Here is an 18,355-nt window from a genome sequence, read left to right on the forward strand (position 1 = left end):
TTTGTGTATTATAAGCACAATTAAATGTCTCTCTGTTAATAATTTTTCAGGTTTAAAGTATGTTGGATGTCTAATTTGTAACATTATATTTAAGCCACTGTAAAGCATTTCATCCATCTTGTTTGCTCTGTAATCGGGGTGGATAAATTGGCTGTCCTGTAGATGATTTCAGTTTTGGAAGGATGAGTAGGACAAAGCTGTGTTCAACAGCGCCTCCTAGTGACCACCGAATAGGCCTACAATGTAACGCCAGTTCCCCCAAACCTCGAATTCGTATTCTTCATCGAGAAAATAAGGCCATATATTTTTATTAGTCAGATATAACGAACAGTAGACTATATATTTATACTAAACAAGTAATTTCATTTTAGGGATTAAAAAAATACATATCGACGATCTTATTAAAAACTAAATAAACCTTTATATTTTATTTGATAAAGTCTATTTAGCTTCATTAATCAACCTCTAATTTAAAAGCAAATATTTTCACCGTCTGTCAGAAATAGCAGGCTAATCCACTAAATTATAAAAAAATTATAATTTCTAAATCTAAGCTATGCACTCCATATGAATCCATCCATCCTATCTGTGTGTGTGTGTGTGTGTGTGTGTGTGCGTGCATGGAGGAGTTGCTGGACATTCAGCTGACCCTAGCACATAGTCAAATCGCTAAACCTGTATTCCCTCTCCTTTAACTCCCTTCCTCTTGATCAATGGGGAGGGATCCGTCGTTTTAATTAAAACACAACAACATCTTTCTAGTTTGAAAGTCTGCTCCTGCAGAATTCTCAGGAGACGCCAGGCTCCTCCCAGTTAACAGGTTTAATGGTGCTGTGCTAAAAGCACCTGTCATGTGAAAATTACAATGATATTTTACGACCTCCCGCTTCTAGGTACAAGCCATAATTGCGATCCCCATAACTTTTAACTGACTTTTTGTTGCATAACAGCAAAGATGGTTATTTTAAAAAGACAGTTACGAGAAAGCGCGTGTGAGCGCGCAAGAGAAAGACTCTGCAGATCTCGATTTATGTCACAAAAACCACACTTAAGCAAAAGGCCACTGAGAGTATGGCAGGCCGTTTTCACCTTTATTCCTTAAACTGATCTAGCATCTAAAGTAAAACGAAATCATCGTTAGACGATTGAAAATGATAAATTCGAGGCCTCGCTAAAGGCGAGTCAAAGTGGAAATCTTTTGAAAACCCTCACCGGGAATCTACTCATCCTAAACCCCCACGCATCTCTTTATGCAAACCAAGGCTGGCCCCTCAATTAATCTCATTGTCTTTGATCAACACTTGTGGCTAAATTTAAACCCATTGGCACTCGGCTGCCCATATGTGGCAAGCTGTATGAGTGGTCGTGCGACCACGATTGGTTTGATAAATACAATTATGACATGGCACAAAAGACCTGAATATCCATTTCTAAGGAGTGGAACGAGTGTTTTTCCCGCCACATACAGTACATCGCCCTGGTAACGGCGCCTCTAGAATGCAGATCAGGCGCTTGGCTCTTGTGTTCTTCTCAGCAATCGAGTTTGATAGCTGTCACTTTTGTTCACAGGAAAAGAGGGCAGGTGGAAATTACAATGTGCTCCGAAACCATCGCCCAGATCTCTTTCCTCTCTCCAGTTTTGAATTGATCAATTTGCCTCCTTTTTTTCTTTTTTGCCCTTCCACTTACGAGCGCCAGAGTCCTATAAAACCGCTCACTTAGGCGCGCGCGGCGGCAGCGGGAGAGAGGTCAGTGTTATCCAAACAGTGCCATCGGGCCATTTGCTATAGCACCCTCCAGCCAGCAAGCCGGAGGAATCAGAGCCCGTCACTTCAATCAAGCTTACAAGCACAAGCTGTGCACAATGAATTTATAATGCCAAGAGCAGAGGCGCAAAATCACACCAGAAGAGCAAGGGAGAGGGAAACGTGGAGAGAGAGATGGAGAGTGTGTGGGAGGTGAAAAGCATTGCACACACACTGAGACACACACTGACACACACACACACAAATAGAGTATTATGCTATCGGTGTCAATGGCTACTATTTTGCTTGTGCGGTTGCTTGTTTACAGATGGAAATAAACAAGTGATTGTTGAAGGTGAGAAAATAGACTGTGAGCAAAGCCAGCAGTAAACAGGGACCTGTTGTTATTGTGTATGTGTGTGTGTATGCCAACAGTGTTAATGTGCTATTGTCAGGTATAGCTGCTGTGTGGGTGTCTAGTTATGAAGGTTTATTTCAAGAAGCGTCTGTGTTTTCTCAACACTTTATATGTGTAACAAAATACTGTGACTAGCTATTTGAATATGGTGTGTGTGTGTGTACGTTTGTCAGGGATGTTTGCCCATTTTACACCTGGCTGGTGGCCTTTGACCACATTAAGTTCTTAGTTATTATGGCTGCTCTTATCATGTAGCTACAATCAAACATTTAAAGAGAGATACATATACATGTTTACCTAAAGAAATCGAATAGGAATGACAGAACATAAAATAATGTGAAAATAAGAGGAAACATCTTGAGGTGAGGAGAAAATGAATCAAGCTGTAGTTCCTCATCTGTCCTCTAGTTTTAAAAGGAGGCCAGTCAGTCTTTGGCAAACAGGATGTTTTTACGAGGCAGCACTGCAATTACCTGTTACCTTGACTGTCTCGGGTTTAAGAGCACGTCGGCCTTGGGGTTACCTGGATACACCTGGGGGAGGTGATAAAGATCTTAAGTTAATGGAGCCAGTGAGTTCAAATTAAACCCATTCTAAGTTAGTCTCCAGGTTTTCATCAGAGTGGGTCTGAGGCCTATTACCTTGTCTGTCTCCAGGGTCTCAGTTAAGGACAGATGCCATTCACTGTGTATTTCTGCATCTACAAATAAATCTAAATGCTGTTTCCATGGTGTGGACCTCACCCTGCAACACTTTCGGTGACATTTCCATCAGGTGTTTGTTACTGACTGATGGGAAAATATTTGATCACTTATCTGTGCATGTTTCCCATCACTAACTTAGAATTTGCATATGTGTGTGTGTGAATATCTGTATGTGCCTGTGTGTGTGTTTGCATATTGAGCATTTAGCATCAGTTAGCAGACAATGGCCTCCAAAAACACACACTCACCCCATAGCTCTGTTTGATCAAATTTAATCCAGGCCCATTTGACCTCCACCTTCCCTATGACCTCTAGCAAACTCCTCGGGGAGATGAAGGCTAAGGTGTGTGTTTGTATGCCTTGATGTCTGACTAAGGAGTAAACGCTGATGGTCAAACACACATCCCTTTTTTTCTTTCACTCTCTGTCTTCTCACTTCCAAATGCACCCCAATCCATTCCTCTCCTCCTCCCATAAAACATAAAATTCCAGCATAGCGTGGTTTTTATTTGATCTGTCAACATAGTCTGCAAAAACCTGGTTTATTTTTTCCAGTTTTGCTTTTTTACAAAACATCTAACCTCGGTTTTTGTACACTCTGCTCATTATTCAGTGTGTGAGCAGTGCTTGTTGATCTGTAGACCCTTTTACTCAGAACCATTTTGGGGTCAAATGATGCCTTCTTTTGCTTAGTCAATAAAAATAATGTTAGAATTAGTATTCATTACGGGGACAGCATCTTTGGATAAAATCATATTTGTTTCTCTCTTTTTACCATCTAGCTGCCTCAGCAGACAAGCTTTCATGTGTATGTAATTATCAGACATCATTATGTGCTGATTGTCATCGCTGGAGCATCAAAGCTTGGGATCCCGCGTGCGTCAGTGAAGCTTACCACTACTTTCCCCCTCGCGCTCTCTCTCTCTCTCGCTATGCCCAATCATTTATTTATTAATTTATTTATTTTGAATAAATTTGTTGGCGTCTGTTTTTGAGTGCACTCTCTCGAGCTGCAGTCGGTATCAAAGAGAGCGCGTGAAGTGCCCCTTGTTCACAAATAATGAATCGGTGAAACGTCGAGAAAACCTGTGAACCTCGACATACACACCTCTTTCTTAATTCGCTCTCATTCTCTTTCCATATTAAAACATTTCTTCCTGGGTAGCAAAATATGTATTCCATAGCGCGCCACGACATAGAGACATGCCACAAAATAATGCAAACTTATCTTGTGTAACCTATTTCAGTTTCTGTTTTAACACATTTTATTTTCACCTCTGTAACTTATGTTTGTGTGTGTGTGTGTGTGTGTGTATATATATATATATATATATATATATTTTTTTTTTTTTTTTTTTTTGCCTGCTAGTAATTAAAACAGGCTATATTTTTAGAAACAACTTGTCATAAATTGGGCTAGTTTGAAACACTTCTATAAAATATTGACATTTTAAATGTTCTGTACTAATTTACAGTGAAAATATTATGTAGGCCTACTTCTTTAAAATAATTATTAAGCTACGTCCAATCGTCTCCCTTTCATTTAAAAATCTTAATTGAACATGGTAAACATTTAATTCAAACAAAGCAAATTAAAAATCGGAAAAAAAGCCTACAGCACAAAACGTGCTCAAATACGTTCCATAATATTCGTAGTTTATTTCTTTAAATGTAGACGAAAGCGTGGATATATAGCGATATTAAAAATAGAACCTGTTCATTTGACACATTTTTGTCATTTGTTATTCATAACTAAAATTATAAGCGAAATTTTAAAATCTTACTATAAACTATTTTTTTTATTTACGTTTATATTTTTAAACATACTGTCACTTCAGGAGGTAAACATAATTAATTCCTCGAAACTGCATTAAAAGCGGTTATGTAACTTCTATATTTATATAGCCTATTATGTAGCCAACATGTTGTTTGTCATAAGATATAACTCCAGAGAGATTTTTAATTAAAGGATATTGTATTAAGACAATGAATGTTGGTTTATCCTTGAATGGCTCCTACTTTATTGTCTGACACCCACACAAGGGCAAAATAACCTCAATGGAAACACTGTGTAGCATATACATTATAGAACAGTAATATATTTTGTAATAATAACAAGATTATCGACATTTTGTAAAATGGGGAGAGCTGCATTTTTTTCAAGGTGAATATTGATGCACTAATGTGTTTTTCAGATGTTCCTTTGAAGGAACTGGAATAACAGCACTTATTTGAAATAATAAATTGTCCTTACCTGGTGATCTCTGAAGAAAGGGCTTTCAATGGCAGTCCCTCACATTAGCAACAAAGGCCCTTCTTGTTATGTGTTTTAGAAACATGTCCCTGAATTTGTATTGATCAGATGAATCCTAATATAGCCTGAATTTATAATGTTATATTTGAAAGACCTCGAGTTGATAACCATTGTGTGCATGCTTTATCTTTCGCTCTGCTCAATTAGAACTGCTGTAGATATATTTCCAGAGAGCATTTGAGGGCCCCAAACAAAATAATAAATACAATCTAATATTAATTATTGGCTATCCTCAGCATCCCCACAATGTAGACAAGATGCTGAAACTACTCCGTCTTGGTCTGGCCCTGATGGGCCTTAACCTTGGACCATTTGACCGTGCAAAGGGGGGCTTTAAAGCCGAGGGGGTCCTGGAGGTGTGTGGGCAAAGTCATGCCTTCCACATTATATGCTTTAACATGGATAGCAAATCCAGCACGGTTAAACAAACTTAACCTTCATTTGTGAAACGGTGCAACTCAAAGGGCAGAAAACGACTTGTGAAAGTAATTACCGCTAGGGAAAAGCAACAGAGGGAGAGAGAGAGAGAGAGAGAGAGAGAAAGACGGAGTGAAGGTAAAGAACAGAAATCATTTAAGATGAAGAGGCATTTTTAATGAGTTTGCTCAGACATTGATTTTCCCCAGTAATCTTTTATTAATATGCATTGGGCACTCTGTCCCCAAGCCCAGGGAGGGGTCACAGCCTGTCAGGACCCCTACTCCCTCAAATAACACCCCAAAGCCCAGGGAAAATGGTATTTTAGCAAAGGCAAACATTGTCCTGTCTTGGCTTAAGGGGCCGAATAGCTGTTTATTTTAAAACTTGTTCCTCTCTGCCTGGATAAGTGACACACTTTGAGGCAGAGCGTCAGGAGGTGAATATATATATATATATATATATATATATACAAGATATAAGAAATTCATAACATTGATATCTAGCTTTACTTATTGATTTTATTTAATATATTAGATGCCAAGTTGCCTAAGTGTTTGAACTTAATTCACCCAACCACAGTATTTAATTGGAAGGAAAAACATATTAAGAATTGTGCAGAATAATTAAATACATAAAAATGCTATATAGATGAAAGAGTGAAATTTATTAATTTCATGGTAAAACAATTTTATTTTTGTTCCTATTAGCCTACATTTATTTTAACTAAACATATTGAAACATATATAGGCTAGCGTTTCAAATAATTTAATATTAAGCATTTGTCAGTGCTTTTAGTTGCTTTAAAGTTTAGCTAACTGAGACAAAACTTCTAAAGATAAAATTATGACAAGGATTGTTATTGTTACTGCATTTTAGTAGGTCTACTGTGTGATAGCCTTTATTATTTATATCACAATTGTTTATTATAACAACTTAAAATTATATTGTTATATAAAAATTTGATAATTGTTTTTTTATTTAACGTAGACAAACCATGCATCTTTTGAAACGTATTTCTTAAGGTTGCACGCGAGACTGCAACCCATTTCTTTCAGTTATAAAGGCGTTGTCTGCCACCTAGTGGCTACAACAGGATGGATTCATTACTTTAAATGGGTGTAAAGGGGAAGTTGATCCTACAAAAATGTTTTCTAATTTTTACTTACGCCATTCTAACGCAGTGTTTTCTTCTTCCTTGAAACATAAAGGAGATAGATAGCTTTTCAGTACAAAGTTAAATTCCAAGCTAGGCCTATACCAGAAAGATAATAAGTACCATACAACTATGAATGTCCATATGAATTGTCATCAATATTAAAAGTCTTCAGAAGCCACGAAGAACATATTGATTTTAACTCCTTGACCTGCGATTTTTTTCCCCTGTGCACTTGCGTCTGTTTTGATCAGTCGCATGCATAGACTGTAGGTCACATGACATGCGAGAACAAGGGCCTATGACGTCAATATTTGTATGAATTTATTTATTTATTTTAGCTTGAAATTTAACGTTACTATCCGCTTTTATTGTGTGGAAAATTTGTCTGAAGATATTCTACCTGACAGGAAGAAAGAAAATAATATTGCTTTGGGACTGCCTGAGGCTGAGTAATGGCAAAATTATTGTATTTTTATTTGTGGCTGAACTGTTCATTTCAGTTATGTGCTAAATCATCTTTGAAAATGTGTAGCTATTCTAATATCATGTCGACCACACTGTACCATTTCCGTTCCTTTTAAATAAATACTATTTTCGCATTTTATTAGACAATTTCGTACTATATAGCTAATAATAATAATTTGTATATTTAATATTATTAATAATAATAATCATAGTACAATTATAGGCTATTATACAAAATTATAATAACATTTTATGGCTTGAGTGCCAGTAGAGGGCAGTATACATTGATTTCTCGGCAACGCGGCAAAATATCAATGGACAAGGCAAGTTTGTTAACATAACTATAACTTTAATACTTGAGAAATGCATGAAAATATACTCTTCATGAAGTAATAAATATAAAAATTCTGTATGAACAAATGCACAATTTACAAAATATAAGTGTCATCTCTGTGAACTAGTTAAGTTATCTGTCAGTGACCATATTACATAATAAGTCTCTATTATATAATTTAGGTGTTTAAGCTTAACCTCATATTGATAGTTTTGGTATAGTTTCTTTTAGCCCCATATCTTTTATTAGAACACATTCATATTTAGCTGTCTGCTCTGATGGGGCGATGGGGAACAGTCATGGTGGTATTCACATAAAAAGGTACAATCTAAGCTGATTCTTATGAATCATCTCTGGGCAGAGTCATTGCATAAGTATAACAAAATGTTCTTGCTTTTATCCTATTGTTATTCTTTCAGACTACCATTCTGCCAGATGTAACAATTAGAAATTACTTACATACGTCTACTGTTACATACTGCGGCAACTAATTTACTGTAGGCAGACATCCAAATCTGATCTAAGCAGTACCTAAATGTACTTCACTGCCATTTAATTTTACCACAGGCAAAGTCACTCAGATAAAATTCTGATTGATTTGGTTCGTGAGCTTCCAAGAGACCCATTTCCCTCTTCAGGAAGTGAAAAGCAGTTGTGAAATGAGACAGGCCAAAAGGCAAGTCAGTTCATATGTTGAGTTTGGAGTAGCGAAGTCAAGTGCCCTGGGGTTTGTGGGGTGGCTGGAAGACTTCAGTCTGTCTCGGAGCGGCGTTCGTCTTTGCTGTTGTTCCTGTCGTGTTCGAGGAGGTTCCACCGTCACATAGCCATTGGTTATCCTTACATTCGGGTTTGGAGTCGTGCTGAGGTCAACATGAAAACAAAAATGTGGATTTTGTTAGTTAAAAGCAGCTTTGAATTCCCTGTTGTGGCTTCTGGCATGCGTTCTGTCCTCACCTGTCTCCTATGCGCACCCACAGGTCACTGAACAGCCGCGGTCGACTGTGTGTATGATGGGTTTTACGGGGGCGCTTGTAGCGGCCAAACTCCTCGAGCTGGCTGAGGCTGTCTGGCAGCAGCATGTGGGAGAGTTCTTCCTGGCTGATCTCCTCTGGCTCAGGAGGTTCTGATATCCATTCCGTCACTGCCTCAGAGCTGCCTTCAGTGGGATTCACAGTAGTCCCCTCCACCTCAGACCAGCTCCTTCTGTCAGAACATGTGGAAGTTATAAAACTTGAGGTATGCAAAAAGATAAAATTGAAATGGTTAAAACGCAAGTATCGATATATATGCTTAAAATTAAGGATGCATGATATATCAGCACCATATTTGTCATCAGAAAATATTAGATATTTCTGCTGTCATCTAACACTCACTCAAATATTTAGCTATGTTTAATAATTTAATAATGTAAATTCTTCAGTAAATCTCCAAATAAAATTTTTTTACCTGTACATTATAATGTGGTGATGTCTAAATTGAGTTGATGCCATAAAAATGTTACATTTTACACTTTAAAAATTATTTTTTGAGGTTGTAAATAAAACTCGGATTATTGGAGTATGTTTCAGAAGAAAATACTATCTTGTCTTTCTACTTCAGAATTTCATGTTTAAATCAATGTGTTACTTGCCGGCTTTCTTATTTGAAAATATTATAATATTAGCATGTATTTTGTTGGCAAATTTTTGAAAGTAAGTAGCAATTTCTGAGTGAAAATCATTTCAAAGTAAATCCCATACCACATTTTTTGTGTAGTTTTAGTTAATTTATTTAAAATAATTATTCAAATTAGTATTATGTGTTCTTAGTTAAAAATCAAGTATTTTACAATTAATCATTTACACCATGGACATAACTCTTAAATTACTGATATGGGACAGAATTTTTATATTTTAATAGTTTAATTATTTTTATATAAATTTAATTGTAGAATTTAAAGGGACTAATTTGAGTTTATATTTGGTTACATTTTTAATTAGTTGTAATATTAATTCAAATTTCAACATCAGCCATTTATGACATTAAGTAATTCCCTATATATCTCTATTGGTCTGAATTTTTTATATTTAAAAAAAAGTGGATTTATACATACAAAGGTTATCTGAGAACTGTGCAGTGTCAGGAGACACTTTTGAAGTAGTGGAGATAACATCCCTGCAGTGTTTCAAAGAAGCTCTGGCTTAGTGGGAGTGTGTGTGGACTTCTTTGGACTTCAAACAGTGTTATATCAACCTTTCGGCTTGCTAAGAATTCACAAAGAGTCAGTGAGGTCAAAGCCACAACCTCCAAGTCTTGAGCTCCCTTACTGATATCCAAGTTTAGGCTTAACTACCAGTTCATGTTGCTATTAAATGTGTTATATAATCACCACCTTAGTATCATCCATACTAACTAAAGAATTGAATATTACAGACATCTGGACATAGATTTTACCACAGTGTACCAGTAGGGCGTAGTATTGCCCAAGTTAATGCGACTCTATACTTGTCACCTCCGGCTTGTGAGTGCCCACTGGGGCATTTTATTGCAGTTAACATCAGCCAAAGCCATGCACACTGGTAAACCGTCCTTCATTCCGAACTGCCTCATTGCGGTTAGGCCAACCCGCCGTGTTTAGTACGTCCACAAAGTGTTTTGTTTGGTTTGAATCTCGTAATCACCCATATGTGCGCCACAAACACACTACAGGACTGTTTTCGGGCCTCAAGTTTGTGGTTTATGAGCTTTTAGTAAACACATGTCCGGCTGCCATTGCACGTTGTTATACTTGCCCATCATATCACCTCATTTTTTCGCTTTACAGTGGAGAGGAAGTGAGCAGAAGGGAGCGCGGGCCTATAAAGCTGAAAGGGTTTGTGTTTCTTAACCACAGTCAGTCCGTCATTCAGCCGGTCCATCCAGCTGTCAGATTGTTACCACAGCCACTGTCATCATCTCCAGCAATCTGAGAACCCCCCCTTCAAGCTCACTTTCTCTGCCTCTATTACTTCCACTGCCGCAGTGTGCCAAAGGAAAATGTTCGCACTAAAATTTGCAATAGGAGGTTTTTCAAACGACACCGGCTGGATGTTGCGGTGGTGGTTGGGCGCTTTGCAAGTTCGAACTACCTTTCTGGGACCGTTCAATTGCTCGGCGTTCTCATTTTTCCATTTGCGCCTTTGTTGGGTGTTGGAGCCATTACAACAGCTATTTAATGAGTACAACCTACACAGCCTTTGGATCACCTCTTTCCAGCTCCCCTAAAGGCCTGTTGAGTAATGGTACAAGTATGCCAGCGATGAAGGTGGGTTGTCTTTGTTTGAGCAGGCATAGCACCCCTCTCTAAGACAAATGGGTGAGGCATGAGTTGGCACAGCGCTGGTCTGGCCCACTCCGTCATGGTTAGCAGGGGGAGATCAAAGGGATAGTTTAACCCTGTTTGCAGTTTAGCACAGTAAGTGGAATATCCTCTCAGTGAATTACAATGTGCTTGGGGTTTCGATGTGGTGAAACATGATGCTTTGCTGAGCCTGTGTATGAAGTATGTATCATTATATTCTTTGCCACAGGATATTCGGGAAAGTTTGTTGTTTAAATAACTTTATAATTATTAGGTGTGTGGGCAAGGTATTGGCATAGGAAGAAAAGGAATTAGAAGAGCACAGAATCAGAATAGGGAAAGGGTGAAGAGAAGAACTTTCCTTGTGAGAACCATAAAGCCAAGTGTGAGAGCAGAATTGTACACCATTTTATATTTAGGGTGACGCTTTAGTATAGGGCCAGTTCCCTAAAGTTGCTTATTAACATGTTTTTTATTAACATATTGGTTGTTTATTAATACTTAAGGTCCAAAATTTTCACAGGTTTAAAAACATACCTCACGATGTGTCAATCATGTTTTCACACTGCCACAGAAACTGTCATCCGACTAGTATTTTTTTTTTAATTGATCAAAAATGTTAAAAAAAAAAATTATTCGTTTTTGCACCATAGCAGGCATTAAAAAAAAAACGTATGCAAAAATCGTGTGCATGATTTATTCATTTTTTCTTGAATGTCATGTACGAGGTAACAGAATGCATAATTTAATTAGTAGATTTCTATGCCGTAATTTAATATTTAGTTTATATATTAATTAATACTTGACAAATTAACTATTGTGGACCAGGGTGGAGGAGAACTCCCAGAATGCAGTACCTGTGTTGAATTTCTTGCCATTGTAATTCAGTAGATTCTATTTCTTGTCATTCCAATTAAATTTCCTGTGTGATGTGGCCAACACACTCATAAACTCAACAGGAGGCAGTTGTTCGATTCAGAATTGTGCACAATTCTGGGATGGAGTGTGTGTGTGTGAGTGTGTGTACTCACTGTGTGATGAGCTCTTGTGCTGGTGTGTGCTCCACCTCATAGCCCTCCTGGCGCAGGATGTCCAGTACACTGTGATTCCCCAGAAAATGACCTGCAGCACACAACAAACAAGTAGCAGCCATGTTAAAGAGGAAAGGTTTCAGGTGGGAGTGTGCAAATATTAAGAGAAAGCAGATAAGAGCATGTAGTCTTGGGGGTGACACTGTCTCAAGAACCCTCCTTTTCTTGTGTTCTTGATCTCGAGGTGCACTTGTTCCTTCAAGAATGGGGCTATATAAAATGCCCGTGTTTATGGTCTCTCCGCCTTGGCTCTCACGTGTAATACACTCATAATTCCTTCACTCTTGAGACATCAAACGCACGCGCTCCAGCGCCATGCTGATGAAAGCTGTTTCACTTCTTTGCACAGCCGATAATCCCATGTGTCACTCAACTCAGCAATAAGCGCTAATACAGCCTGACCTCATCGCCTCAGCATGCTCCGTGAGCTTATTAACGGCACGCTGAAAATCTTCAAGGCTGTCTCTTTTCATGCTTCTTTATCATCATTATTTTGCTGATCAGTCGTGAAGACAGGGCGGGGGATGGGGAGTGAGGGGCCCACAGTGCTTTCTTGGCCGCCAAGTTCAAAGGCTGCTGGGGCGACTGGCACGGAGCGTGAAGAGGCTACCGCTGAGCGTCGGTCAGATCAGACGGCCAGATTACGGCGCTACGCCCTTCGGCATGGTGGGAAGAAACAGGCGGCCCATTGAGGTGCTCCCCTTGTGTTCCACACCTCATCTTCGTTCCCAGTGTCAGACGCGGACAGGTTCAATGACACGGCGGCATGATCAGCGGGCTTTCACACCCACATCCTCTGTTTAATGTTCATATTAAACTCTGTTAGAATGCACTTTCATGGAAATGTTGAATAAAACAGCCATGCCTCTGTATTCTGCATGTGAGGTCGAGAGGTTCAATTTATGTGCTGTATTTATTTGCAGGGTTCCAGCCACATAAATAACCCTGCCGGACAGAGCACTCTCACAGACTTTGGCTACTGGAGGAAGTAGTTACTCGAGAAGTGTTCAGCTACTACAGGAAGTAGTTAGCTTAGGTTTCAGGCTGCGGTGAGGTGCGGTAGGTCACCTAGCTACCAAATTGGTGAGATTTTTCTTGGTTGGGACTTTTTAAGGCTGTATGATACGTACACGTCGTGTTGGAAATATCTTATCTGCAAGTTAAACGCACATGAACTTCACCACCAAGCGGTAATTACACATGTGAAACTCAAAGGTGTTTGGCTACTGGAGGAAGTAGTTACTCAAGAAGTGTTTGGCTATTAGAGGAAGTAGTTAGCTTAGGTTTCAGGCTGCGGTGAGTTGGGTTGGTCACCTCGCTACTAAATTGTTGAGGTGTTTCTTGTTTAGGACTTGTTCACAAGAATTGACAATAAAGCAGACTTGACTTGACTTGATTTTAGGGACTTTGGTGCATTCAAGTCTTGTCAGATAGATAGTATTTGTGAGTTGAATGCACATGCACCCCTATGTCATAATTACATGTAGAAAACTCAAGCCCAGAGTTTCAGAGTTGATGACGTGACAGTAAAATTATGTCAAGGGCAAGATGCAGTTGATGGTCATTTTTATTTACAATAAAACTACTTAAATGGTTTTGAAACAAAATATGTATTGTACAATTTCTATGGAATATTTAACAATTTATTTTACAAGAAAACACAGCTGATGCACATTCTTTATTTAAAAAAAGTTTAGTTAAAAAAATAATGCTGATTTTTTTAGGTACATTGAAAGGTACATTGCTATCTTGCTCTGACCAAACTGAATTAATTGTACCTGACGTTAAGGCTGTGCAATAATAGTCAAATAGATACTCATGATTATTTAAAAACAGAACCCTGATTATTAATCATGATTATTGTCATTTTAAATCTTGTTACATTTCATCACAATTATTGCATTTTCACATAAGCATGAAGAAAACATCAACTCGCATGATATGCTCACAGATTTATTTAAACAATGCAAACAACCATTTAAAAGAAAACAGACTGGCTTTATTACACTTTTAATTTGAGTACAATATCTCAATAGAGAGGACAGTAACACTTTAGTATAGGCCTATTAATAACATATTGACTGTTTATAAATACTCATAAAGAATATTGTACATAATGTATAATGTACTCTAATCCTAGCCAATACCTAAACTTAACAACTACCTCACTTACTATTAAAAAGCAGCTAATTTGTAGATTGAGGCAAAAGTTAATTGGCTTGTTAATACCAAGAATTGGACCTTAAAATAAAATGTGACCCAGATCACTAAACTCCAGCTTAACTGTACATGTTTGCCTGTAAGGCAGCACTGTAGAGAGAATGCATATACATGGTTGCCAGGTTGGGAAGACCATCTAAATCACTGGGCAGATAATGAATCGATTTCTGAAAAAAAAGCTTTAACTGGGATATTTAAACTCTTGAAATCTGGCAGCTGCAGATTCAGATGATTATGTTTAATAACTCAAAGCAGAAATCGGGATCATGATTAAAATACAATTCCTCATGCAGCCATACCTGACGCCATAATTATGACTTCCCAACTTATAAATATGAACTTCCCAGCAGGACTTGAATGCACCATTACTGAAGCATTCTCCTTTAATTAATACAAGGAGGCAGGCGCATGCTACAAAACAAATCAGCCTGAACTAATCTCTTGCATTCATTCTTTTAAGGCACCCACACCCAAAACACTGGCACACGATAAATAAATATACACACCCAGAAACAAACAAACAAACCCATGCTCCGCACACACACACTCGCAGCTCACCAAAGGATGATACAGTTCATTATGTATATTTGGGATGTTTATTTCATAACCGCAGTTAGCATATTCTGATTACCAAGAACAAACTGCTGTTTCAAAATCTTGAAAACACAGCCAGTACACGCAGGCCTTAAACAAATCCATTTGCAAAAGCAAAGGCTTAGCAAAAAGCTCCTGGCTTTACGCTAGTTATGCTCAAATCCTTCATCCAAATCACAGAGATGAGACAGGTGCAGTGACTGTCAGTTCATACCCTCTGAATCAGTCTGAAAACAGCACATGTAGTGTTTCCATTGCTGGAATAGGAGTATTTTTTGTCAACCCATAGTTTTATTAGTAGACTATAGTGGGAATGATTCTATAGGTTCGATTCCCAGGGAATGTGCATACTTTGAATTCACTGTAAGTGGCTATTAATAACAGTGTCTGCCCTATTAATAAATGTGAATGTTTGACTAATGTCTTTACAGCCTGGCTTTTACTGTAATGTGGAAATCCACAGCTTGAACTATATGCTCTCTCTCTCTGACTTTCATCAGACTTGTTCCCATTTTCTCTCTCGTGGTAATTAGGGCTCTCAATCACTTTATAGCAGGACTTCTTTGGTGCATTTATACTTTTTCCATACCCCTCTCTCCACTCGGCCCTTCATCATACTCAGAAGATGTACTGTGAATGGTTCAGGTGTTGGTTTGAGTATTTTGGGTTGTGTCCAAATATGTCAGCACCTTCGGGATACATGATACATTACACACAAGAGCATACATACATATACAGCCAATGTTTTAGGTTTATGAGCAGTGTTTTACACACCAGTTTCTTAGTTTAAGTCATAGTTACTGTTATTTATTTAGAAGTTATTTAGATTTAGAGACATTTTTAATATATGTAATAATTGTACATAAAAAAAAAATTTGGTAACACTTTAGTATAGGGTCCAATTCTCACTGATAACTAGTTGCTTATTAGCATGCCTATTATTAACATATTGGCTATTTATCAATGCTTGTAAAATACATATAATGCATGACATCCATAATCCCACCCAATACCCTAAATTTAATAACTACCTTATAAACTATTAATAAGCAGCAAATTAGGAATTAATTGAGACAAAAGTCATAGTTAATGGTTAGTTAATAGTGAGAATTGGACCTTACAATAAAGTGTAACCAACTTTTTTATTAATTTTACACTTCCTAAAATAGCATTTAATTTAATATGCCATTAATATGTAAAACAGCCCAAACCTAAATTGAGTGAGTAAAAATGCTAAAAGCATTGTTAGGATATTAATACATTGCAGTATTATTTTTTGTCATCATATTTTGTATGCAGTAAATTAATAACCATAATTGAATCTTTTTAATCTTTTTATTTTATTTTGCTAAATCACAATTTCTTTGTCAAACTTTAACATATTTGTCAGTAGTCAAGCATTGTTAGTGTATGTTTGTGAAACACTTGATGAGGAATCACACATATAAATTGACTGATACTGAGTTCACACACAATAGGCCTCATTGCTAGTCTGCCAAAAAACAAAATATTCCTCAGCAAGAGTGAACTGTAGAAAGAAAAGAGAAAGCACAAATAGTCAGAAATATGATTCGAATTTGAAAGGCATTGTAGGTGCCCAGAATTCATTTGTCTTTGATCATAGTACTGCTTTTGGGTTGTTTGCTCTCTGCTTGCTGTCCATTATTATGAGCATGTATGCATCTGTGTGTGTGTGTGTGTGTGTGTGTGTCAGAGGATGCTCGAGGATAGCCTCTATCTCTGACTTATTCATTTTTCTGCTATCCAACACTCACCCCACCCCCGTGATAACCCTACAAACGACTGACCTCTAATGCAGCACAGCTCTGTCTAATCCATGCGTACATACACTACCTTCTACAAGTTTTTACAGCAGCAGGAAATCTATAAATCTCAACATGGTCTCTGAGTCAACAAACCCTCTCCGCCACCCCGGGTGTACGCGAGAGTATATGACCCACAGATCAGCAAGGAGAGCAGCTCTCACACCTCTTATAAATCTCAGAGTGAGATCAGGAAATTCCAGCCCTCGGGCCATCCCGGGGATCTGAGCTGAGTCGAGAGATTAGTGAGAATTAAGGGGGTGCTGCTCTCTTTTACCTGTCCAAAGGGACTCCTCTGGTGGTAGTTCAGCAGACTCCATAATAAGGGCACACTCTCTGTGATGTAGGGGTTCGGGGAACTGGGCTGAACTGTTTAAAGATCTGTTTGGGGTTCAAGGGTTTGATGCAGAAACATTGAAACTGTTTCCTTTATGGCTTTAAATATTTACATTTCTTTTACAGTGACTGTAGGGTGGCAGGCAAGCAGATTTACCAAAGAGAGAAAGAGAGAGTTAATCCAATGGTTGGGGACATTTTCACAGTTGGGGAAATGTGGAAATGGAGGAAAGAGACAAAAAAGGGGCAGCAGGAGTGCATTAACAGTTAAAGTTCACAAGGGTTAAAGTATTTAGGGGAAATTGCCCCTACCGTTTGTTTTAGTTTTTGACAAGATGGGGTCCTACTTCTTTTCTTGTAATGCTTAGGAGGCTTTGCGAAGCAGTGGGCATGACTGAAGAAAAAGAAGACTTTCTTGCACATAAATAGACATGAAATGGTGCGTGCACACATACTTGCAGAGCAAAAACTGTACTTTGTATTGAATAGGTATTGCACAACTTTTTGCGTGTATATCTTTCTCTGACTGTCTTTTTTATATGTGTGTGTGCTTATATATATTTGTACAGATATATATCTGTACAGATTTTTTTGTATCGTCTCTGTTGCGGCTATATGCTCATGTGACGTTTTTGTTCATTTAAGCATTGCGTTTTATGTTTAGATGCAATCAGCAGCGAAAGATAACTTCTTTTGTTATATGTGTGCTCATAGAGTGTGAGAGTATTGAACGGAGTTATTTTTGCCACTTTATATGCCTTGAACTAGGGTGTCGTGATATACTGGATATACCGTTATATTATCGATATCGTGTTAATTTAGTGTGTGACAATATACCGGTATTAGCGATAACCGCAATATTTAAAATGAACAGTTCTCTTATAATAACACCACATGTAAAATACTCCATCTCCAGTACCTGGTTGAGCTCCCAGGTGGCAGTATTGTGTCTTAACACTGACACCTGTCACACAAGAAGAAGACGCAGCACTCACAGATACTCTGAGGAGAACCATGTTCAGCAAAGTAAGTTGCCATTATTTTACTAGTCATAGAATGGGAAACATTTATTAACCTGTTAACAGCGGTTTTCTGTGTTCATACATTTAAGTAAAGGGTGATTATTTTAACCTCTTAACTGTCACCCTGTCCTATAAATGGGACGCTTACGTTTACTTCACTAAATCTTTATCTAATCATGACAAACTATATATCGTAATATAAAGTCTTTTTTGTTGCCTTTTTCTCTATCACACTTTAGAAATCATCAGAAATTATATATCACTTCAAAACATAAAATCTCAAAATTCATCCTTTGAAACCCATTTTAAATTCAAACTTGTATTACCATGAAAATGGTACATCAAAATCATGTAACAAAATGTTTTCTGTCATGAATTATAAAAATTTTGGTTT

The 18,355-nt window shown here is 37.8% G+C and overlaps 1 protein-coding gene across 5 annotated transcripts in view; it reads right to left on the reverse strand.

Annotated features, from left to right (window-relative positions):
• Nucleotides 1-7,550: 7,550 nt before the first annotated feature.
• LOC127963899 (metalloprotease TIKI2) overlaps nt 7,551-18,355 on the reverse strand; it is a 56,678-nt gene continuing 45,873 nt past the window's right edge. For 4 of the 5 annotated variants that reach the window (XM_052563992.1, XM_052563994.1, XM_052563993.1 and 1 more), the window contains 3 exons: nt 11,907-11,997; nt 8,511-8,759; nt 7,551-8,416 (listed from right to left, as the gene is read on the reverse strand). In XM_052563992.1, the coding sequence (XP_052419952.1) occupies nt 8,191-8,416; nt 8,511-8,759; nt 11,907-11,997 (566 nt within the window). In that variant the 3' untranslated portion in view covers nt 7,551-8,190. The remainder of the gene's footprint in view (nt 8,417-8,510; nt 8,760-11,906; nt 11,998-18,355) is intronic. The other variant, XM_052563991.1, reaches the window with a different exon arrangement.

This window comes from Carassius gibelio, chromosome B8 (genome assembly GCF_023724105.1).
Source record: "Carassius gibelio isolate Cgi1373 ecotype wild population from Czech Republic chromosome B8, carGib1.2-hapl.c, whole genome shotgun sequence".
Taxonomy (NCBI): domain Eukaryota; kingdom Metazoa; phylum Chordata; class Actinopteri; order Cypriniformes; family Cyprinidae; genus Carassius; species Carassius gibelio.